At 44.0% G+C, this 24,261-nt stretch overlaps 1 protein-coding gene across 3 annotated transcripts; it reads left to right on the top strand.

The window, feature by feature from the left end:
• The first annotated feature begins 363 nt into the window (after nt 1-363).
• Lrrc55 (leucine rich repeat containing 55) lies at nt 364-11,047 on the top strand. Of its 3 annotated transcripts, none has more exons than NM_001033346.4 (3): nt 364-670; nt 1,607-3,135; nt 6,969-11,044. In NM_001033346.4, the coding sequence occupies exons 2-3, from the start codon at nt 2,475-2,477 to the stop codon at nt 7,202-7,204; spliced, it is 897 nt and encodes a 298-aa protein (NP_001028518.2). In that variant the 5' UTR covers nt 364-670; nt 1,607-2,474; the 3' UTR covers nt 7,205-11,044. The 3 variants fall into 3 exon arrangements, with proteins under 3 accessions (NP_001028518.2, XP_006499532.1, XP_006499531.1); XM_006499469.3 differs by lacking the exon at nt 364-670 and adding an exon at nt 695-870 and having other exon boundaries at nt 6,969-11,047; XM_006499468.4 differs by lacking the exon at nt 364-670 and adding an exon at nt 948-967 and having other exon boundaries at nt 6,969-11,047.
• Nucleotides 11,048-24,261: the final 13,214 nt, after the last annotated feature.

Genomic DNA, 24,261 nt, shown 5'->3' with positions numbered 1-24,261 from the left:
CCTTTCCTGGAGAGCCCTCTTGCCCTCTCTCCATTGCCTGCTCTTCTGCCCTAATCCCTGTTCTGGGGCTGCCTACCCTCCTCTCCTTTCTTCCCCTTGCCCTACCCACTAGGACCCTGAGGGTGGCTGTAAATTCACCAGGAGTACTTCATTCTCTTTTCTCATCTTGGTGGGGTCTATAGCCAGTTCCCCCTGTTGCTCAGAGATGTGGAGGCAGTTGCTAAGAGACAGTGAAACGTCATTACCTGGCCCTCGAGGAAAAAAAAGGGGAGTGAAAGAGAGAGAGGAGGAGAGAAGGATGGAGGGAGGGGGAGAGCCAGAGAGAGAGAGGAGGGAGGGGAAGACCTGGCTCTGGCGGAAGCCACACACCAAGGCAGCCTCGGCACCAGCTGAGTTTCCCAAGAGGCATTCAGATTCTGTGAACTTTCTAAGCATCCTCTCTCAAATTTCCTTTCAGCGTAAAAGAAGGGGCACAGGGACCACAGGACAGGAAACCGCAGAAGATGCTGGCCTGGGATGCAGGAGACATGGAAGAGGAGAGTCGGGGGAGGGGAAGAGCCGGATAGGCAATCTGTTCGGAAGCTAGCAAGCAAAGGAGCGGGGGATTCCAGGATGAGGGAGGCAGAGCCGTTCGTCTGCGTAAGATTGATGTCTGTGTCCTTGGAACAGAGTGAGTAGTCTCCTGAGGGCCCGCGGGAGTATAGCAGAAGACCCCGAAGCTAAGAAAAATTAGTCTGTATAAGGGGGTGCCGGGGTGATTTCCCAATGGGTGAGACTGAAGCTACGAAGCAGTGGGGAACTGGGTGGGGAAATGACCGAGCGACGACGGGATAAAGGGGTGGGGGTAGTGGGGGCAAGTGAGGACAGCAGGTGAGTAAAAGAAAAGCTGAAGCCACAGAGAGTGAGGGATGAGCAGCGGGGTGAGGCCCTGGGTGGGATGAGGTTCTCCATCTCTTTGCCAGACCAAGTATGTGTGTGGGCTTAAGCAGGAGGCTGGGAGCTGGAGAGTAGAACATAAAAGGATGCTGGGGTTAGGGCTGTGCTGTGGTATAAAAGATGCCGGGGCACACTTGGGTAGGGAATGTGTGTAGAAAGAAGCTGGGAGGGGGTACAGTGAAAGTATGTGTGTGTGAGTGTGTGTGTGTGTGTGTGTGTGTGTGTGTGTGTGTGTGTGTGTGTATGTGTGTGTGTGTGTGTGTAAGAAAGAGATGGGGGGGGGCTGAAAAAGTGGATAAGAGGGGTGTACAAACTGCCAGAGCTTAGATGCATGTTTTTCTTGGGGAGTTTTTCAGGGTGGGGTATTTGGTGCTCACGAGGGTGGAGCTATGAGCAATAGAAGAAAATGCACCCAACTCCGGACAGAAACCTAGGAGAAGAATTTCAGGTCAGATGGATGCGGTTAGTAGGTGGGTGTAGACTGGGTTTCTGAGCTCACTGTGGTCCTCATCTGAAAGATAGTGAGCAAAGAACTTTGTGGTTGGGAACAGATAGGTTCAAAGAAGAAAGAAGAGTAAAGTAAGGAGGAGTGAAGACAAAGGAGCAAGGCAAGGGGGCAGGGATGTAAGGACACTAGATTTCTTTGCCTGAATGCTTTTCTTGTTGACAGAGTGACTTCTGCCTCCGCCTGCTGAGTGCACAGCTGAGCATGGTGACAGCTTGAAGACATAGATAATGCTTTTGTAACTGACCCTTACCTGTGCCTCCAGACTCATGGTGTTTTCCACATTTCGTGGTCCAGACAGTGGGTGTCACTTGGGACTCACCCCTCTCTGGGAAGCAAAGAGCATCCCTTGAGAATCCAGAGACCACTGAGACTGAATGTTCAGGCTTCTAGGAGACCCATGGGAACATACTTCTCCCCCATCCTAAATCTCTGGCCCCAGGTCTCTTGTGAACTCATGCCCACTGGGCCACCAGGAGAAATGGCCTCTGGGACCTTGAATGTTGGAGATCAAGGTGCCGTTCTGACTTCCTAATCAGTCCCAGACCTAGGACAGGGCTTAAGTTTTCTTAGATGAAGTGCCAGGACCTTTAAAGGGCACCTTTCATCCCCCTCACATCCTCCCCTGCCCCACCCACCTGTCAGACACAGCACAAGAGGAAGCATCCAGCAGGCATGGGTGACAGAAGCACAAAAGATCTACAGGGACCCTTCCAGGGCCTGCTGACAGCTGTTCCAGCTCCATCCTTGTTCCCCTAGTTTCTTAAGCTTTGATCATCCTTTCAGACCCTGGGGTACCTCAACTGGGTCCATGCTCCCCAGGGTCTACAAAGGGACATCCTATGAATCTTAGGAAGTCCTTGGGTGTTGAGAGGCTCTCAAGGAAGTGTTGAGCCATGATAGCACTCTCGCAAAAGCCCCACCTTCCAGACTCAGGCCTCTAATGTAGCAGCATCCCTGTAACTTGACTGTTGGACCTAGGGACACCGCTCTCATGGGCTCCCTACAGCACTGCTGCTGCCAGCTGCCAAAGATGGGTGACACCTGGGCCCAACTTCCCTGGCCTGGGCCTCCCCACTCAGCCTTGTTGCTGGTCTTCTTCCTCTTGGCAGCTGGGGTGATGCACTCTGATGCGGGTACCAGTTGCCCAGTCCTTTGTACATGTCGTAACCAAGTAGTGGACTGCAGCAACCAGCGGCTGTTCTCTGTACCCCCGGACCTGCCAATGGACACCCGCAACCTCAGCCTAGCCCACAATCGCATTGCAGCTGTACCGCCAGGCTATCTCACATGCTACATGGAACTCCGCGTGCTGGATTTGCGAAACAACTCCTTGATGGAGCTGCCCCCTGGCCTCTTTCTCCACGCCAAGCGCTTAGCACACCTGGATCTAAGCTACAACAACCTCAGTCATGTGCCAGCTGACATGTTCCGGGAAGCTCATGGACTGGTACATATCGACCTGAGCCACAACCCCTGGCTGCGGAGGGTGCACCCCCAGGCCTTCCAGGGCCTTGTGCATCTCAGAGACCTGGACCTCAGCTATGGCGGCCTGGCTTTTCTGAGCCTTGAAGCCCTTGAGGGCCTCCCAGGGCTGGTGACCCTACAGATCGGGGGTAACCCATGGGTATGTGGCTGCACCATGGAGCCCTTGCTGAAGTGGCTGCGGAATCGGATACAGCGCTGTACAGCGGGTAAGAGAGATGACTGGACAGGTCACCAGGCAGAAGGTTTCTGGGAGTAATAGTAATAATAGTAATAATAATAATAACAATAATAACAATAGTAATAGTGACAGTACTATGTGCCATCTCTTGTTCAATGAGTATTTGTTGAATATATGAGACACATGCTAAGTGCTAAAGAAGTTCATTTGCTAAACAATCAGAGGTCCCTTGCCTGTATAATGCCTATGGTCATAGAAAGAAAGACACACAGCAAGCAGTATGGTAGAAGCAATTGGTAGTATTTGTTGACCTTCTGCGATGAGCTGAGTGCCTTGGCATACATTATCTCCATGAGTCCCCATTTTTATTATCCCCATTTCACAGGTGAAAAAGCTGAGAAATAGAACCTCTAAGAAGGCTTCCCCCAGAGTCGTTCCCTTAGAAACTGGCTGAGCCGGAGATAAAAACACATTCATTTGACTTCTACACTACTCTAACTCTTGTCAGTGCTGAGAAAACTCAAAGAAACAATCATGACTAATCCTATTTATTTTAGTACTTACTATGTGCTAGTCCTTATTCTAAGCATATTTCATGTGTCGGCTCCTCTTATCCTCACAAGAACCCTGATGAGGAGGAAACAGAAGTATAGGAAAATTTAGTAGCTTGGTCAAAATTACTCAGCTACAGGGGGTTGGAGTGAGGATTCAAATCCTGGCAGTCTGGCTGTTCTCTAGCCATCCTGTTAAGAATCAGATCCTGAACTACGTAAGCCAAACTCTGAGCTGGCCACGCAGCCTTAGCAGAATATTCAAGGTCTATGCATGGGTTTGGCATCTGGGGAGAGGGCCTGAAATGAGACAGTTAAACTGGAGAATCCCAACCAAAGTGGACTGAAAGAGCCAGTGTCACAGAGGTTTGATGGACCCTGCTCTCACCCAGTGTCACTGAAGCCGATAGGCAAGACAGTTTAGCCATGGCCCCAGCCACCAACTCACTTATGGTTTAGCACCAAGCCTTGGCCCCTGGTGTCAGAACAGTAGGAGTAGCTGGAGTCCCATCCCAGGGATTCCCTAGAACCTAAAGTTCAGCATATTTAGGGGGAGAAAAGGAAATAGTGCTGAATGAGGCAAGAGGGAAAGGACTGAGTGGGGAGTCCAGGACCAAAATAACTTAGGGGGGCTGTGGGTCACGATTTCAGTGTTTCTGCAGAGCTGTGGGAGGAAGTTCTCCAGTACCAAAATAGCTGGAGGCTGAGATGGGGTGATGGTGGGGGCTAGGACAGGGAAGCTGCCTAGAGCCATCTCCCTACCAACCCAATGTCTCTGCAAGCTGTGCCTCCCTCCTTCTTGTCACTATCAACACAAAGAGCCTTCTGGGACACTCAACCCTCACTACTGTAGAGATAGATACCTCTTCTGCTGTGATCAGTGATTCCCTGGCTGCCCCCCACAAAAGGCCTGGCTGCCTCAGAGAAGACATTTCCTATCATTGTAGACTTATACATCAATTCAGGCAAAGGATCTGAGCTCTTTAGCAGAAGAGAGAGAGGCCCCAGTTCCCATACGTGAAGGCTTATCCATCGGTGCAGGCAAGGGACTCAACCCTCCAGGAGACAGGGGAACTGCAAGTCCCATTAGCATAGCCTCAGACATCACTGCAGGTGAGGTACTTGAGCTCCAGAGAACCATGGTGGTCCTCAGGCCCCCATCCTTCTCCACACAGGAATGGTTATGGTTCATTTTTAAAAGCCAAAGCTTGCCACAGTAGGTAGAACTGGATGATGTCACCCCTCTAGACAATTTTGTATCACTTCCTTTCTTTGCTCTTTGTGAGAGTCTCCTATTATCTATGCTGGGAGGCAGGATTCAAACATAGACTAGAGAGAGCTACTGGGATACAATCTGATTTCAAGACTGGTCTTTTGACTCACCAGAGAACTTTGTCAGCCCATAGCTTCCCATCCTGTGGGGTATCTGTGTGCCCTCAGCCTCCTCTAGTTGGCCTGCATTGTCCCACTGAAACCTTAAAGTAAAAACAATCAACTCTGGAAGTTAACTCTCTTCTAGTTTCCAGCAGAGAGCTTCCTGTGAGTCAACTCTGGACATGAGCAGAACCTAGTCAGAGTCTAGGGTCCCATGCAAACAGACTGCTGGGATTGACTGATTCAACCCATGACTTGGAAAAGATTGCATCTTTATCCTCAACATAAATGAACACACATACACACCTACACATACACACATACTTGCACACACATAGACACAAACACCTTTTAGAATTATAATATTTATGCATATCCATCTGTCAAAAGGATCAATTTAAGCCTATCACTTTGTTCTTTGCCCTAAAAAAATTGCATAATGAAAAGATAGTATTGTTTACTCTGTCAGCCCATAGCTTCCCATCCTGTGGGGTACTCTGTACCCTGTAATTTTAAAGCCTCACATTGACTTGCTTGGAAAATTTAGATTGGATTATTCTCTTCTTATAAAGGTGACACATGAGAGACAGAAAGGAAAAAGATAAACAGGATTTGCTGAAGGTTAGAGCTCAATTCATATTACATTCTTACCAAGGGCATATGGCATTACTCTGATGCTACTGCCCAGATTTCTAGTTGAAACTGCCCCCAAATGCCACACTTTACTTCCAAGGCAGACTATGATTAGACCACTGATAACCATCATGCATTTACTGAAGTAATCATAAAGGACAGTTCCACGATGCTGGGAAAGCCAGGCCAGTAAAGGAGCAGCCCCTTTCCACAGATGTCTGTGTGCAGAGTATGACCCTCCAGTCGACACTTGAGAGACCCAACTATGATCATTATAAAAGGCGCGCGTGTCACCTAATGCTTTTTACGCATCAGAAATGATTGTGTGCTTTAACTCTCTGAATCCTGATCACAGTACCAGAAGGCAGATATGATTATTGCCACTTGACAAATGAAAACAAGAAACAAAAAGCAAAATACAGGAAGACTAGATATCCACAATCACACAAGTGATGAGAGGCAGGAGAGATTCACACTCAGGTGATATGGCTTCTCCAGAGGCTACACTGTTGACGTTGTAGTCGGTATATCTGGAAAAAAACACACGAGTTAAGTGAAGTCTCTCATTCATTTAAGAAAGACCCACTGAGTGCTTACTATGAAGGGATGCTGTTCTGTTCTGGTACTGTGGAAGAAGCCTATCTTCAAGGGAAGAAAGACAGTAATAAAACTGTCAGGCAAAGACACCATAGGGAAAAATAAAGCAGAGTTGTTGTGATAGGGCCTGTAAGAGAAGCAGGCATGGGGTGCTCCCAAGAAAAGGCATCACTAAGCAGGTTGCATTGGATAAAGTCACAAAGGAAGTGCAAGAGTGGGCTACACAGAGATATAGATTAGAAACTCTATCACAAGGGGCAAATACAGACATACTCCCTAAGAAGAGACATACATAGGGCCATGGAGGAATGATCGAGACATGTGTCTCTGGAGCAAAATAAAAAAGCGAAATTAAGGGCTGGGAAAGTGTCCTTGTTCCCCTAAAGGGGTTGTTGGCTTGCTCTCTGCACAAAGGAATGTATGGGGCAGAGAGTGACATGTCCAGACTCTAGCCTTCATGTCTCACAAAAGTTCTAGATCCACCACTAGGGATAACTATAAGACTTTTCACAAATGCTAAACTCCATGAGTAGTAAATGTTTACACCTACAAAACTAGGCAAAAAAGCTTTGAGGCTTATTGATGATATGTATGTTTGAGGCACATAGAAAAGACTCAGCAACTCTCTGGAAGCAGGTTAGTGGGAGGCTTTTCCATCCCGTCCTCTCCCACAGAAGTCTCACCCTAACCCATTTCTGTGTTGCAGATTCTCAGCTTGCTGAGTGTCGGGGACCCCCTGAAGTTGAGGGTGCCCCCCTCTTTTCACTCACTGAAGAGAGCTTCAAGGCCTGCCACCTGACTCTGACCCTGGATGATTACCTCTTCATCGCATTTGTGGGCTTTGTGGTCTCCATCGCTTCTGTAGCCACCAACTTCCTCCTGGGCATCACGGCCAACTGTTGTCACCGTTGGAGCAAGGCTAATGAAGAAGAAGAGATTTGACACAGGTGCCTCTCATCCCTCCATGCTGCTGCCACTGCTGCTGACCGCTGGACACCCTGTATCACGGTGCCCTGGCCATCTCCATCATAGCTCAAACAAGGTTGGAAAGCTAACTTTGTATGAGCATCCATCCACTTTGGGCCAGGCACTGTGCTAGCAACTGAGAATGAAAGACAAATTCAATCCGGTTCCTGCCCTTGAGGTACTTACTTCTAATAAAGGAAAACAATTCCAAAACATCCTCTTATGACAAAATGCCAATACTCTGAGCATAGAGTGAGGGAAGCCAAGCGGAGGGTCCATCATCTGTGCCTCACAAAGTCCAAGAAGAATTGCAGGAATTATCTGCTAAGTAGATAGGGAAGGGTGGACATAGCAAATGATAGGACCTTGTATGCAGGTCGTGTTAAGAGCAGCAGACCTTGTGGCCTAAGTACATAGAAGAAGTAGGTGCAAAAGTAAATCTCTCCCTCTGACACCCAATTTTTCAGTTCCCACTGCTGCCTGCCACTGCCCTCTAGGAGTGAGATAGCCTCCATGCCAGACACCTTGACCTTCTCCCATTAGCAGAAAGGGGAGTGAAAGGACCTCCCAGCGACTTCCCAATTGTAGTCTAGTTGTGAAGTAATCACCCTCAGCACCCTTCCTCCTCTCCCTGTCTCTGCTTCTGACTTAAGCCTTGTCTTCAAAGAAAAGGCAGGAAGCCTCACAAGGAGGCAGCAAAAGTCTTGGCACCCTGGGACCCCAATTTATGTGACTGTTCTTTCCATGGTGCTCACACCAAAGGAACTCACCAGGAAAGTGCACTGTAGGGTGCAGATCCTAGCATGGCAGTAACCGGGGCAGGAGGACAAAGCCACCACATTCATCCCCACAGGACGGTATGTCTTCTCTCCTTAGTAACTTGTTCATTGGAGCATAAAGAAAGAATAGCTATTAATTGCTGGTTCTTGCTAGTGTCGGGCAGTATAAGCTCCCTCCTCCGACATTCCTTTCACACATACAACAGCCCTTTGGGGGGATTTATTGTTCCCATTTGGCAGATAAGGTCATCAGGCTCAGAGAAGGTAGCATGCCTGCTATGTCATGTTCAAGATAAAATCAGTATTCTTCATCACAGTTCTTTCTAAAGCTATGAAAATTCAAGTTCAAGCCACACTAATGAAGTTGCCGATAAGGACCAGGCACTCCTCTGGGCATGGTTCTATTTGCTGATTCATCTCTTGCTATTCTTACTGCCAGATAGTCTTTATCATTCCCACTTTCCAGTTGAATTCATTGTGGAGAGCTGGGATGCTTATCCAAATTATCTGCATGAACAAAGAGTATGACAGGTGACTCCTCTGAGGAAATATGAATCTAATCAGTTAGAAGCCAAGGACTCTGTGGGAAACACAATGCTCACCGTCTTTGTCATCATCTTCATTTTCCTCATCCATGTCACCTGCTTCATCATGATCTTCCCTGTCTCCTTGGGCACTGGAAAGTCTAGGATGCTTCTTTTGTATTCTCTTCCTGTGTGGGAACCAAATCAAGATGATGTCCTGGAGAATGGAAAGTAGAGGCTAAAGGTTGGGTATGCCTTCAGCCTAAGACTAGACTCAGTTCTGTCAGGGTTCTCTTTCCAGTGCTTCCTCGGGTACCTGATGGAAGAGAATGTCCTGGAAGCCTGCATAGCAGGACCCCAGAATTCAGCACTCATCATAACAATAATAATCACAAAAACCAATAAAAGGCAGCAGTAAAGCCCAGCTGTGCACAGACTATGCTCCCAGTGGGGCAACTCCAGCCTCTGAAACAGAGGCACCACAAGTGACATCTAAACAGAAGACGCCACCTTAACAGTATATGAGCACATCATTAGAACTAGTGGCTGTGATGTCTTTTTTTTTTTTAATCAGATCTTTGGAAAACAGGAGATGTACCTCTACTGTGTTGTGTTGCAAGAGAAACTGAAGGATCTGAGAAAATGATAGGTGAGAACCCCTGAACAGGAGATGGGGAGATCCATCTGGGTAGTCCCAGTCCTGTTAGCAAGGCTGGCTTGGTAAGAAAATGAAACAAGAGCTTTCTATCTTGGCTCCAACCCTGGCAAGCATCCATCATACACCCTGCCACCCAGCTGACTTACAATGCATGGAGAAGGGGAACGTGTCGTAATCCAACTCATCTGCATTGATCTAATCAGCCAAAACAGACCCTGGAAGCTTTCCCCCCCACCCCCACTCTTGCTTTCAATGCCTAGGCCACAGCTCTGCTCCTATAAAATATGACATAGAACTATGCCCTGCTCTCCCTGACCACTCAACTGTGGCCAACAATGGTAGACTCTAGCTAGTCTCCATAAGCTAAGCTTCTTGCCTAAAGTGTTTTTGGAAAGGAACTTTTAGAAATAGTATTCCTGATTTTAAAAAAAAAATCATTTAACTTTCCTTAGAAGAACATCATGCTCACTGATAGTAATCTCCTGGACACCACTGTTTACTGAATTATAGTTACCATATTTTAAGATCTACTACTCTGTTTTACATAGAATTAGAACAAGACAAGACACCAAATGCCTCTTGAGATCAAGTGTTCTTTTGAGTGGCACAATTTGATCTCCATTAATGGCGAAGACTTCTAAGCAAGCTATATCAAGACAATGTTTCTCCAGCGTCTAAAAGGTCCCCAGTTAACTAAGGCACAAGAAGAGGAACATTCAGCCTCCACACGAACATGGAATTCTAATGCCACCATCACCAGTTCAGGCTTTCAGAATTAAGTGTCTCGAAATAGTCTAATAATCCTTGCGACAAATGTTTACATGTCCTGGTGAGGACAAGCCCATTATGATGTTTCCATGAAGTTTTGTTCAGTTTTTTTCCACACTGGCTAATGTGGGATCATTTGTTTGTCTATATGTGTATCTATGGTTCATTTATGTTGGTTGTATACTGACTTGGAGAATATTCCTTTAGAACTTGGGTTCAAACCTCTAACACAGTCCACTCAGTTATCAAGTTGATAAACAAATAAGCACCCTGCCCATTTGTCTAGCTGCTCAGGAAATATGAAAAGAGCCAATGCTATAGTGGAAACAATCTAATGAGACCTGGCTCCTCCCTACTTTCCTCTGTCCTCCTCTATCCTCTAGAGACTTGTACCTATCACAGAAGTTTTCTTTATACTGTGTCTGAAGATATCAGGTCATACATAACTAACCAACAAGCTTATGCTGGTCAAGGGCTAGCCAATAAAATTCTTTTCAGAAAAGATCCCACATATGCACCACACCATTCTGGACCATGCCCCTATGGTTGTCCTCTAGATACCACCTTCTTTTCCATTTTCACCAGGATTCCCATGGAAACTTGAAGAAATACATTGCCCAGAGATGCTATAGAGTTTCATGGTCTCAGTTAGGGGCTTGATGTAATGTATTTGAAGAGATCAGGACTTGAATTTCATTCCAACCTTTGAAAAAGGTCAAGAGCTCCATTTTCTCCATGCACATACTTGCCACCATTCTTTCCAGCTGTAGAAGAGCACAAAAAGATACCTTTGTTCATTCCTCCAAGCTAGGGAACCTTGTCTTGTTTTGTATACTCCGAAAGGAGGCAAAAGGAAGTAAAGGAGGCAAGACCCAAGGACCTTTTGTAAATCATGGCACTGGTTGGGAGTTGGGTCCATAGACCTCTCAGTGTTCCTAAGCCCTGATGTCTGGTGGTGGGAGGGTTAGGGGAGGAATTGGGAAGATGCCAACCTTTGTATGGAAATTATTTTATAACCATGCACTTTTGTAACTGTGAAGAATTTTTCATAAACGCACATTAATAATAAAAAAGTGTATAGTTTAACGAATTTTTCTAAAGAGTTGTGAAGAGGATGGGGGGAGCAGAAGAGGAGAGATAGAAGGGAGCTAGGCAGAGCCAAAAGAATGTGTGCCAAAATATACACACAAAAGGTCTATGGGGAGGTAGTCGATGGGACTAATTAGGAGATGTGCCAGCCGTGGAGGGGCATGTGTGGGAGGAGAAGACACATCGCAGAGGCCTATTTCTACCAAGCAAAAAAAGTACATGTATTTCTTTATGCACATACTCCTGTGTGTAGGCATATTTTGGTGTCTGAAATTAAACAAAGCAGGCAGCATATGTTTTAGACATGTTGGTGTTTGCAGTTTGGGTCATCCATAAAACATGCCAAGGCAAGTCGGAGTACTTGCCTAATTAGCATCACTGAAAAGCATGTGCTAGGGAGATGGCCCATGCCAACAACATGGATAAAAAAGATAGGAACTTGGATATACAGGTAAATTTACTATGTGACAGCTGTTGTGCAAAGCACTATATGTGGATTCATCCATTCTCAAAAACCTAAGATAAAAGCTAAGTGCAGAAGTACACACCTATAATCTCAGCACTCACAGTCATGAGTTCGAAGTTAGTCTAAGCTACATAATGCAATCCTGTCTCAAAACAAAATAAAGAAAAAGCTAAGTTCTACTATCTTAACAACACTATACATAAGGAGACTGAGATGTAGCAAATTAATAATCACAGCATATGTAACTCGCATGAGTAGATATGGGTTTAGAAAGTGACATATTGCATATTACTACTGACTTCCTAGGATAAGAAAAACAGAAGAATTTTAAGGAGTTGCAGTCTTAGAAGTAAGCTTTCACTCACAAAAGTCCCCTATTATTGCTGTCCCCTCAGTATGCATCAAGGATCAATTCCAAGATGCCCCCTCTTGGGCATACCAAATTCCATGGTTACTGAATCCCTTATATATATCCTTCCTTTATATCTTAAGTCATCTTTAGATTATCTGTAAAGCCTAATACAGTATAAACTCTGAATAAATAGTCACTATGATGTATTGTTCATAGAACGATAGGAAAAATCTATACAGTATTCAGTATAGAAGCAACTAAGTTTTTAATATCTTTGATCCTTAGTTGGTCAAGTCTGTAGATGAGAAACATGGCGCTAGAGAACACCAACTCTACAGGTTGAAAGAAAATTGAAGCGCATAGACTGACTTAGCAGGTACAGGTGCTTGTCACAAAGAGTGAGGATCTAAGTTTGATCCCTAAGAACCCACATAATGGTGGAAGGAGAGAACTGACTTCTACAAATTATTCTTTGACTTCCATATGCATTTGTGTGTGTGTGTGTGTGTGTGTGTGTGTGTGTGTGTGTGTAGACAGACAGATAGATACAAATAAAGAAATGGATAGATGATAGATAGATAGATAGATAGATAGATAGATAGATAGATAGATAGACAGACAGATAGATAAATGATAGATAGATGATAGATAGATAGATAGATAGATAGATAGATAGATAGATAGATAGAAGATAGATAGATAGATGATAGATAGATAGATAGATAGATAGATAGATAGATAGATAGATGATAGATAGATAGATAGATAGATGATAGATAGATAGATAGATAGATGATAGATAGAAGATAGATGATAGATAGATGATAGATAGATGATAGATAGATAGATAGATAGATAGATAGATAGAAGATAGATGATAGATAGATAGATAGATAGATAGATAGATGATAGATAGATAGATGATAGATAGAAGATAGATGATAGATAGATAGATAGATAGATAGATAGATAGATAGATAGATGATAGATAGATAGATAGATAGATAGATAGATAGATAGATAGATAGATAGATGATAGATAGATAGATAGATAGATGATAGATAGATAGATAGATAGATAGATAGATAGATAGATAGATAGATAGAAAAATAGATGATTGATAGATGAACAGATAGATAAAATATTATGTATAATGAATAAAACAACTAATGTCCTATGTTTTAATAAATGTATTTTTCCAGGCAGGCTTTATAACCCAAAAATCTCAACAGAATAAACCTTTGTTTAGTAGAGCATTTAACACAGTAGACACATTTCTTACTCATGGTATTTCAATGCATGTCAAAGTCTCTGTTCCACATAGTCCATGCAGAGACCCAGAATCCTTCCCTCTTGTGGGTCTCCCATTTTTGATGCTTTTACCAGAACCTCTGCATTATGGAGGATCTCCAGGGAAATGTGGAAGGTCAGAACTGAAAGTACTAACAATAATTCCAACCACTGTTAGTCATCCAAACTCAGTCCATTGACTCCTTACTTCAAGGATATGAACTTTTATACATCTAAAAGGCAAAGGAAAGACTGGTCAGTATTGCCAGTTTCTAACATGGTCTGCAGTCAGCAAATGACTGTTTCAATGTCCTCTACACAATATACCCAGCTGAAAGCAGATCAACAATGATCTTTGTCTCTCCACCATGCGTCCTGATTATCCAGTGATCTGTGAACAACAAAGAACAGTTATCTGCCCCGCCCAAGCCCTCCCACTTTACATATCCAACACACAATAGCAACATAGGAACAGAGTAACTACAAATTAAAACCAGAGTTGGAACACGGGAGCCACACAGCATCTTTAGGTCTGTTGTAATTGGGGGATCCTCCTGGGCAAGCAGCTTAAAGGTCTGAGGACACTCCATTTACAGCCAGCCTCCTGCTGGTACAAAGCATTACAGCCAGAGATTCATTTTTAGGCCTTCATAGTTAAAATATTTTTGAAGCAGGTTTATGCTTCCTTAACAATTTACTTCTCTTAAAATGTTAGAAAAATTTGTTCTGCTTATTTTTCCTTTTAAGTTCTATGTTTCAACACACGCATAAAGGTTTTTACACAAGGTGTTTTCAGGCCCACCTGGATGTTCTTGTCCTTGACTGTATCCTTCCTCTAACTGTCAACATGACAATTATTTGAAGCAATAAAGCACCCCCTATTCTCAGTCCTTTCCAATTGGCTAACTTGTTCTGAGTATCTGTTAGTTTTGATCTTGTAGAGTTCTAGAAACAGCCAAATTTTCTGCATTTCCAATGCCTTGGGGTTTTTTTGCGAGTGTTTGTTTGGGGTGTTTTGTTTTGTTTTGTTTTACTTTCTCACACTTATCTCTCCATTTTATTCAGAACATTTTATTTGTGTATTTTAAGCTTATTGAAAACTAATTAAACCATTTTTAAAACCTAATTTGGATCCATTTGATCTGAATCCACATGAACTTGCACAATATGGAACTCTATGATGATGACAAACACCTTGTTGAACACAGTCATGATGAGAAGTATGAAAGTAAGAAAGGAAGGACTACCAAGCTACAGGGTGAGCCTGTGCCATTGAGATGGAAGGACTACCAAGCTACAGGGTGAGCCTGTGCCATTGAGTTTGCAGAAAGTATACCAGAGGGCTGAAAACTGGCTCAGAGGGTATAAGGATACTCGTCACAGAGCCTGATAACCTGAGTTTAGGAATAACCCACATGGTGAAATAAGGGAACCAATTCATACACATATACTAATGTGAGAGAGTGGGGCAGGGAAGAGGGGAGGAAGATAGGAGAGAGAGAGAGAGAGAGAGAGAGAGAGAGAGAGAGAGAGGGAGAGAGGGAGAGAGGGAGAGAGGGAGAGAGACAGAGAGACAGAGAGACAGAGAGACAGAGAGACTGAGAGACAGAGAAAAGCTGGCTGGCATGCTGGGCGTGGTAGAGCACGCCTTTAATCCCAGCACTTGGGAGGCAGAGGCAGGCGGATTTCTGAGTTCGAGGCCAGCCTGGTCTACAAAGTGAGTTCCAGGACAGCCAGGGCTACACAAAGAAACCCTGTCTCGAAAAAGAAAGAAAGAACGAAAGAAAGAACGAACGAACGAACGAACGGAGGGAGGGAGGGAGGGAGGGAGGGAGGGAGGAAGGAAGGAAGGAAGGAAGTAAGGAAGGAAGGAAGGAAGGAAGGAAGAAGCTGGCTGGTTTATGGGGAGAATTATTGCTGACCCTTACTTTCAACTCACTAGACTTAGATAGCAAAGATCAGAAATAGATTTTGCTATGTAGACCAAACTAGCATCAAACTTTCAGTGATCTTCCTGCCTCTGCCTCTCAAATGCTGGAATTATGGGTGTGTGTTACTATGTCAGGAAGTAAAGAGTTTTGTTGTTGTTGTTGTTGTTGTTGTTGTTGTTTTAATGAATGCCAGTGTGACGGGGTTACAAGAAAAAGAATATCAGCATGAGTCTCTCCCACTTTACATTTAGCTCATAGAAACATTCAAGAGGATACAACATGAAGTCCTACAAATATATATACCAATGTGGCTGATATTTGTGATATTAAGGATTCTGTTTCTATACCAAAGCCAACATATCTCTATATGTAAATTAAAACCCAAAGCAATTTAAAGACTTGACATAGCAAAACTAAATCTTGCTAAGGGCTTGATTCCCCTTAATATGTTGCTTTCATTCATCCAAGTAAATTGATTGTAGCCTCCATATGCCAGGGTAGGGATTCTGGTGATCAATATGATAATCTCACTGTTCTTCCACACCGGCTCTATACCAGACTATGTAGGATAAGAGAGTGAGTAATGAGGGTGGATCAGAAAACAAACAAAAATCATTCCAATCTCACATGTCAGGTGCTGCAGAAGAGGGGAAAGTGTTGGGATGAGTTTGAAGGAGAAGGTCTTCTTTGAGTAGGGCAGTGTAAGCTCTAGGCTGGCATATTTTATGTAAATCTAAATGGAAACTATTGGAAGTTTTTCAGCATGTTTATGTTTTTGTTTGGTTTGGTTTGTTCTGCTTTGTTTTCATTGACCATTCTGGATGCTTCACAGAAAATATTCAAAAGGTGAGGAGAAATGTAAGCTGAAATGCCAGGGGGAACCTTCAGTGTGAGTCCAGGGGGAATGTTTTCTGAAGGGGCACAGGGGTTAATGTGAATGGGGGACTTTGGGGATAGATTTCGAAGGGAAAACAATGGGATTTTGAGGCACCAGATATTGAGAGAGCGAGTACAAGCAAATAATCAAAAATACCTCCCATGTTTCTTTGTCTTCAATCAGCTACAGTCATACTCAGCAAGAACCAAATAATGAAAAAATAGCTTAATTCTAAAAATGGGACCAGTAGCTAGTCAACAATCCCAGTGAGTAAGATGGAAGTGGGGGAAAGGAAGCAGATATACAAACAAATGCATAATGTCAGGAAACAGCCCAAACCTGCGCACTCAGACATTGGAGTTGGGGGAAAAAAAATGAGACTTGCAGCCTTGGTTTAAATAGAGTGCAATTTCATTCTGGTGTCCCAGTGGACATTAACTCAACACTACAGCTCCAGGGACGGGCGTTTATAACAAAATGCAACAGTGATGTGCCAGAGGCAGAATATCAGCCCAAAGCTGATTTGTGAAGGAAAATGTAACATCCCTCAGCTGTAGACAAGGAAGAACACCCAGGAAATACACAAGAACTGAAATAGGTCCACCGCCGGGCGTGGTGGCGCACGCCTTTAATCCCAGCACTCCGGAGGCAGAGGCAGGAGGATTTCTGAATTCGAGGCCAGCCTGGTCTACAGAGTGAGTTCCAGGACAGCCAGGGCTATACAGAGAAACCCTGTCTCGAAAAACCAAAAAAGAAAGGGTCCAGTTGTGTTTGAACTGGAAACATCATATTGAACCACATAAAGAAAAATGGGAACAAATTTCCTGTCCTCATGACTGTTGAGGAGTGACAGGGATTTTGGTGAGCTGATCCTCTTAGGATGATAACATTGCAAATACACAAAACCGTGATAATTTTTGTAGCACACTGAACACTAAGTACTTTACTTAGAATACATCATTGCTCTTTTACAGCCATCATAGGGGACAAGCACTACTGATCAATGCAGAGTTTAATTAAGGGTAAACACTAGGCCATACTGCCTGGGTTCAAGTTCCAGCACTGCCACTTGCCAGAAATGTGACTTTGAGCAGGAAATGTCATCTTTATGTGCCTGAGTTTGACCGCTTGTAAATTTAATAGGATATGGTAAAAACTTCATAGTTCCTCTGGGAAGTGTACATGAGGCTCTGAATGGCAAGAGCAAAGAACAATGCCTAGCACGAAGTGATAATCAATAAACAACAGTGGCTGTTAGAATCCTCCCTCTTGCCGGGCGTGGTGGCGCACACCTTTGATCCCAGTACTCAGGAGGCATTTCTCAGTACTCAGGAGGATTTCTGAGTTTGAGGCCATCCTGGTCTACAAAGTGAGTGCCAGAACAGCTAGGACTATACAGAGAAACCCTGTCTCGAAAAAAAAAAGAATCTCCCTCTTTTCCTAGGAAATGATTAGAAGCTGAGAGATGTATAACTTGCCCAACTCCAAAGAGTTGACATGTGTGAAATCCAGAGCTTGAGCCTCATCTGCCATTCATATCCAGTGCCCTAAAATACTTTCCTATTCCAGATAGGTGACCTATCCCCAATCTGGGATTTAATAGTTGTGCTTCAAGTATTCATATCAACTGTATTGGGCTGGCCCTGTAAATTAACTTAAACTAAAAGAGAGAAAGGACAGCGACAGTTCTAGACCTGGTCCAAAGCAGGGCTGGCAGCTTCTGCTGTGTGCTCTTGAGAGCCCCAATCTATCTATCTATCACATAGTTCTCTCCCTCTCCCTCTCCCTCTCCCTCTCCCTCCCCCTCTCCCTCCCCCTCCCCTCTCCCTCTCCCTCCCCATGCCCCTCCCCATCCCCCTCCCCATCCCCCTTTCCTTCTCCCTCTTCTCCTTCCCATTCCCTCTCCCTTCCCCCTCCCCCTACCTCTTTCCCCTGTCTGTCTCTCTTCTCCCTCCCTCTCTCCTACAAGGAGATCTGGTGTGTGTGCATGCCTGCATGTGTATACACACACACACACACACACACACACACACACACACACACACAAGTGAACCCGTGTGCATATGTATGTGAAGGCCGGAGAACGACACTAAGTGCTGTTCTTTGGAAAATGCCTACCTTTGTTTTGGAGGTAAGGTCTCTTACTGTCCAAGAGCTCATCAGTTAGGCATGGCTAACTAGCCATTGAGCCCCAGAGATCTGCCTTTCTCTGTCACCTCAATTCTGTAATCAAACCCAGGTCCACATCCTTACGCAACCACCCTTTACAAACTGAGTCATCTCCCCAGCCCACCTCTGATACAGTAAGTTTTGTTCACATTAAAGTCCACCTAGATGATCCACATGGAGAGGGAAAAAGTCTCAGCCCTTCAAATGTTTCAGCTAAGATTAACTTTCTCCCAACCACCTGAAGACACTAGATACATTCATAGATACAGCTGGAACATTCTAGACCCAGCCACCCTCTGACCTCATCTAACAGAAAACCCTAATGGTGATCAGTCAAAGAACTGTTCACTAAAGCTACAGTGACAATTGTTTCTTCATTGCTTAATTAAACCTCTGTGGTTTTGGCAATTTGTTCGGCTGCAATATAAAATTTAAATTACTAATCCGTAAGAAAAAGACTTCATGGGAACAAAAAGTATGCAGCAACATAAAATTAAAATCCAGAATGACTATCCCATTCTAGACACAAGCTCTGTAATATAACCACACAGGTTTAAGTCCGCCACCTACCTACCACTGATAAGTATATTATTTGGTGCCACAATGCCAGGAAGACATGACCTACCTGATAGCATTTATGGCAGCGAAACAAGAAAGAATCCACATTGATGGGCTTAGAATAGTGCCTGACACTTAGTAAGAATTCAATGCAAGACTAGCTTCCGCTTTTATTATGATTCAGAATTATGAACTAGTCAAGTTGGTCTGTGCAGGGAAATGGTGTGAGCCTATGTCCTGCTTCTGCCTTCCAAGGGCTGCTGCTGGGAATCTGTCTCGTTTTCCTTTGCCTTAAGACATTCCCATGCAAAACATTGCAACAATTGTTAAAAGACCTTGCTTGGCAAGGACAACAAAATTAACAAAGATGAAAGAATGACAGCTCTCCTCACACTAGTCTTGAAGAGTACTGGCATCTCCAGCAACTGTGCAAAATGGCATTATAACAGAAATGGATCACACAGGCATTTTTTCCCAGAGGAAAAGTCATTTTCAATTTGGGCCCAGAGTAATATGTGACTTCTTCCATGAAATGAATTTTAAAACCCTCTCTCACCCTCACAACAGTGGAAGCTATTGAGCTGCCAGAGATTATAAACTCCTGGACAAAAGGCAGCAGCCCATGGAGTGAGACATAAGGACAATACTGAGCCAGTAAGTTACATACAGAAGACTGTAATAGAACTACCCAGCCACAGCCTTGATGGACAGAAAAGAAACAAAGTCTTCCTTAGAATAAAAGGACTAACTAAAGTTTCCTTTAAGCTGTTGGTCAATCAATAATAAAGACCTTCAGAGAAGGGAAAGATATGGGTAAACCAGATCACAGAGCATAAGAGCAACGACACCAGTCTGGACAGAATGGAATAACTAGCCACCAGCATGAACATTCTCACTAGACCTTTTGGTGAGATAGAAGTGGGCACTACTTTTTGGTGTGTGTGTGTGTGTGTGTGTGTGTGTGTGTGTGTGAGTGAGTGTGTGTGTGTGTGTGTGTGTTTACCTGTTGTATGTCCTGTACTGTTGCATCCAAGATGTACAGTCCATGCATGCACTGGAGATATAGCTCAGTTGATAAATCCTGAAGTCCTAGGTTCATTTCCAGCACTGCATGAAAGTAGGCACAGCAGCACATGCCTATAATACTTAGCACTCAGAAAGTAGAGACAGGAGAATCAGAACTTCAAAGGCACCCTTAGCTACTTAGAGAATTTGAGGCCAGAAAAGTTCCTCTTGTACCATGTATGACAGACAAATTACAATTGTATGAGCCCTACTTCACTGAGTCTTGGGATTCTGCTGCCATGGATTGGCACCAAATGAGGACACAGTCTACTCTTTCTGAAAGTACTTTATGATACTGAAGGATGCTGGTAGTTACAGGAGCCAGCTACAGTGCTGTAGATGAAGCCCTGGGTCATAATTCAAAAGATTTATTTATTCAACAAATGTTTGCTGAGAGACTGGTGTGAAGCAAGCCTATGTTTAGTCAATTTAATTACTGAAGACCAAAGAAACTTGAGGTTCTGACTTTGAACTGCATCCACAGTGCCGAATCCATAGCTTTCTACAAGTGTCTAATAAACAGCATGTACCTTGCCACTAATTCACAAGTTAGTTTACCTCTCTGGAGATTTTAGGTGTACCCACTTATTTAAGAAAATAATTTAAGTGGATCACAGCAGAATCTCTCAAACTTCTACAAGTACAGTAACTCCTTGGGGATCTTGTTACAGTGTGTGCTGAAGCAGAAGGCCAGGAAACACCTGGAAGTTGCACTCTTGACAAACCTCCAGCATCACTGGTACACAGAGCATAGTCTAAGAAGAAATTAGCTATCTCTCAGGAAGAAAGGCTGGATACAGCCAATGGACCCTCCAACTCTTGTGTTTTACATTATACGTGATGGTAGAGACTGCAAAATGGGGGAGAAAATCTGAGAAGGGGATGGGTGTGACACCTGGTATGAATCCAGGAGGTCGATAGAGGTTTCTCCCTGGAGCCAGCAGGAAAAGCCCACTCCTTTGTCATACTGTATAAACAAAGCTTTTGGTGTCTGTAAAAGGAATCAGAAATAATTTTGCTGGCTCTGAAGTCCCTGTCTCTTAATGATTCTTCCTGTTTTTCTCAGCCGGATCCAAGAGAATGAGAAAACAGACCTAGTGAAGGTCAGTTGAGGTCATAAGACATCGCTGGAGAAGGATGCTGTCATCCTACACTGAAATAAAGAAGGCAAATGAAGATCTAGTCCCTCATCCCTGTTTTTTCTATACTGATTTCTTAAAGAATTCAACTCAATACCAGATTTTTATTCTCCACACCAAGTCCATACCATCTGATTCCAACAATGTGCATTATAATTGCCATGTGCTGATTTGCTATGTGCCCCAGATGATGGCAAGATAAGGTAGGGTCAGGACCATCTAATTGCTCATGATCTACTACCAAAGGAAAGAAACATGGTCACAGAACACAGGTCATAATGAAGAAACAATAAAGGCATAAGAAATAGATTCATGTGTCTTAAATTTTTACAAACTATTAAAAGGATGGACCATCTAGAGACTGCCATACCTGGGGATCCATCCCATTATCAGCCTCCAAACGGTGACGCCATTGCATACACTAGCAGGATTTTGCTGAAAGGACCCTGATATAGCTCTCTTGTGAGGCAATGCTGGGGCCTAGCAAACACAGAAGTGGATGCTCACAGTCAGCTATTGGATGGATCACAGGGCCCCCAATGGAGGAGCTAGAGAAAGTACCCAAGGAGCTAAAGAGATCTGCAACCCTATAGGTGGAACAACAATATGAACTAACCACTACCCCCCCCCCCCACCGGAGCTCATGTCTTTAGCTGCATATGTATCAGAAGATGGCCTAGTCGGCCATCAGTGGAAAGAGGCCCATTGGTCTTGCAAACTTTATATGCCTCAGTACAGGGGAATGCCAGGGCCAAGAAGTGGGAGTGGGTGGGTAGGGGAGGGGGGTATGGGGGACTTTGGGGATAGCATTGGAAATGTAAATGAAGAAAATACCTAATAAAAATGCAAAAAATTTTTACAAACTATTATGGGTTTTTTCCATTAATCCATTCATTTATTCACTTTACATCCTGATTGCTTACCCACCACCACCACCTGTAGTTCATTTTTTAAAAAGCATCAAGGAAAACTTGGTGGAGATGGATATCTGAAGACAGGTGTGGGCTTTTTAAAGAAGATGGAAATGGGTCAATCCAAGTAGGGGAAAAGTCCAAGAGAAGGCATACATGGGATGGAATAGTGTCTGTTCAGAATGAAATCTAGATAACTAGAACATAGACATTTGCAGAAAAGAGTCTGCTGTAGAGGATCTAAAATATAAGGTGAGGGCTGTACCTATAGAGGCTTAGTTCTTTCCCATTCTTAGCTTCTGATAGGCATGTCCTACATACATACACACACACACACATACATATGTGTTTTCTCTCTCTCTCTCTCTCTCTCTCTCTCTCTCTCTCTCTCTCTCTCTCTCTCTCTCTCTCTCTCTCTTCTTCCCCATCTTTAAACCATCTTTAAACTTCAACTAGGTATGGTGGTACACAACTTTAGTCCCAGCACTTGGGAAGCAGAGGTAGACTTCTGTATGTTCAAGCTCTGGTCTACAAAGCTAGTTCTAGGAGAGCCAGAGCTACGCAAAGAAACCCTGTCTTGAAAAACAAAAACAAAACCAAACAAATCATTCCTTCAGAAATGGTACCATGATTATACACAACAATTCATTTGTTCAGCATGTTTATAATGAGGCACGTTAGACTGCTACACCAGGCAGGAGAAATAGAGCAGGGGTCACACCACAAAGCTCCAGGGAGCCAATGTCTTGATCCATTTTGTGCTGTTGATATAGAAAAACTAAGACTAGGTAATTTATAATAAACAAAAAAGTGTTTTCCATACTTTTAAAGGCAAGGGAGTAAAAGAAGCAGAGCTCACCATTTGTTAAGAGATTCCTCACTGAGTCATCAAATGCAGAGATGCAAAGATGAGAGGCAAAGAGAGCCATATGAAAGAGTGAACAAGGAGGGAAACTTATCTTGTTTATTCATTTAATTTTCTCCATTAATTTATTTATTTATTCACTTTACATCCTGTCTTACTCAGGGTTTCTATTCCTTCACAAACATCATGACCAAGAAGCAAGTTGGGGAGGAAAGGGTTTATTCAGCTTACACTTCCATACTGCTGTTCATCACCAAGGAAGTCAGGACTGGAACTCAGGCAGGTCAGGAAGTAGGAGCTGATGCAGAGCCATGGAGGGATGTTCCTTATTGGCTTGCTTCCCCTGGCTTGCTCAGCCTGCTCTCTGATAGAACCAAAGATTACCAGCCCATGGATGGTCCCACCCACAAGGGGCCCTTCCCCCTTGATCACTAATTGAGAAAATACCCCACAGCTGGATCTCATGGAGGCATTTCCCCCAACTGAAGCTCCTTTCTCTGTGATAAATCCAGCTTGTGTCAAGTTGACACAAAACTAGCCAGTACATATCCCAATCACTGCCCCTACCTCCCTGCCCCACCTCCCAAAGTCCCTCCCTCATACACCTTCTCCTATTCCTCTGAGAGGGTACCCACCTCGACCCAGTTACATCAAGTCTCTGCAGGGCTAGGCGTACCCTCTCCCGCTGAGACCAGACAAGGCAGCCTAGTTAGGGGGATGTATTCCACAGACAGGCAATAGCTCCAGTTGTTGGGGGACCCACATAAAGACCAAGCTGCATGTCTGCTACATATATTAGTGGAGTTAGGTCCAGCCTGTGTATGCTCTTTGGTTGGTAGTTCAGTCTCTGAGAACCCAAAGGGTCGAAATTAGTTGACTCTGTTGGTCTTCCTGTTAAGTACTTTTCCCCTTGGGTTCCTCAGTCCTTCCCCCAGGTCTTCCACAAGATCTTCCCAAGCTATGGTTCTCTGCATCTGTTTCAGTCTGCTGCTGGGTGGAGCCTCTCAGAGGATAGTTATGATAGGCTCTGCTATTCCTTGACAATTTTGTGGTATATATTCTGCATACTCACCCCATCCTCCTTATCTCCTTCCCAGTCTTTTTATCCATCCCTTCCTCCTACAGATCCTTTCCCACATTCACAGCCTCCTATTTGTTTTTTCAGAATTTCCTATATGAACACAACGCATCATATTGAAGAGTAGTGTTATCTGGCCATTCAGGATATTGCCTATCTAGCTAGTCTTTATATGAATTTTTAATTTTATTAAAAAGTAGTGGATTTCCACACGGCATTTCCATATGTCTTTTCTTTTGGCTAACTTTCTTTCTCTCTGCTCTGCCCTCCTATCCTCTAGTCCCCGTCCCTGCTTGAACTTTTCCATGTGTGATGCTCTCCCTCTGTGTTCATGTCACTACCTACATTCAGTCAACTTCCTTCCCTTAGGATAACCCCTCCTTCCAATACCCTTCTAGAATTCCTTTTTTAAAGAATTATTTATTTTATGTATATAAGGACATTGTAGCTGTATTCAGACACACCAGAAAAGGGCAGCTGATCTCTTTATGGTTGTGAGCCACCATGTTTCTG

The sequence above is a fragment of the Mus musculus genome, chromosome 2, assembly GCF_000001635.26.
Source record: "Mus musculus strain C57BL/6J chromosome 2, GRCm38.p6 C57BL/6J".
NCBI classification, from domain to species: Eukaryota; Metazoa; Chordata; class Mammalia; order Rodentia; family Muridae; genus Mus; species Mus musculus.
Note: the sequence above shows the minus strand (reverse complement) of the source record. Positions and strands in the feature narration are given on the sequence as shown.

Coding starts and splice junctions, on each gene's coding strand:
- Lrrc55 (XM_006499469.3), top strand. CDS start 2,436: ATGGGCTCCCTACAGCACTGCTGCTGCCAGCTGCCAAAGATGGGTGAC. Junction 3,136..6,968: donor GATACAGCGCTGTACAGCGG/GTAAGAGAGATG, acceptor TCTGTGTTGCAG/ATTCTCAGCTTGCTGAGTGT.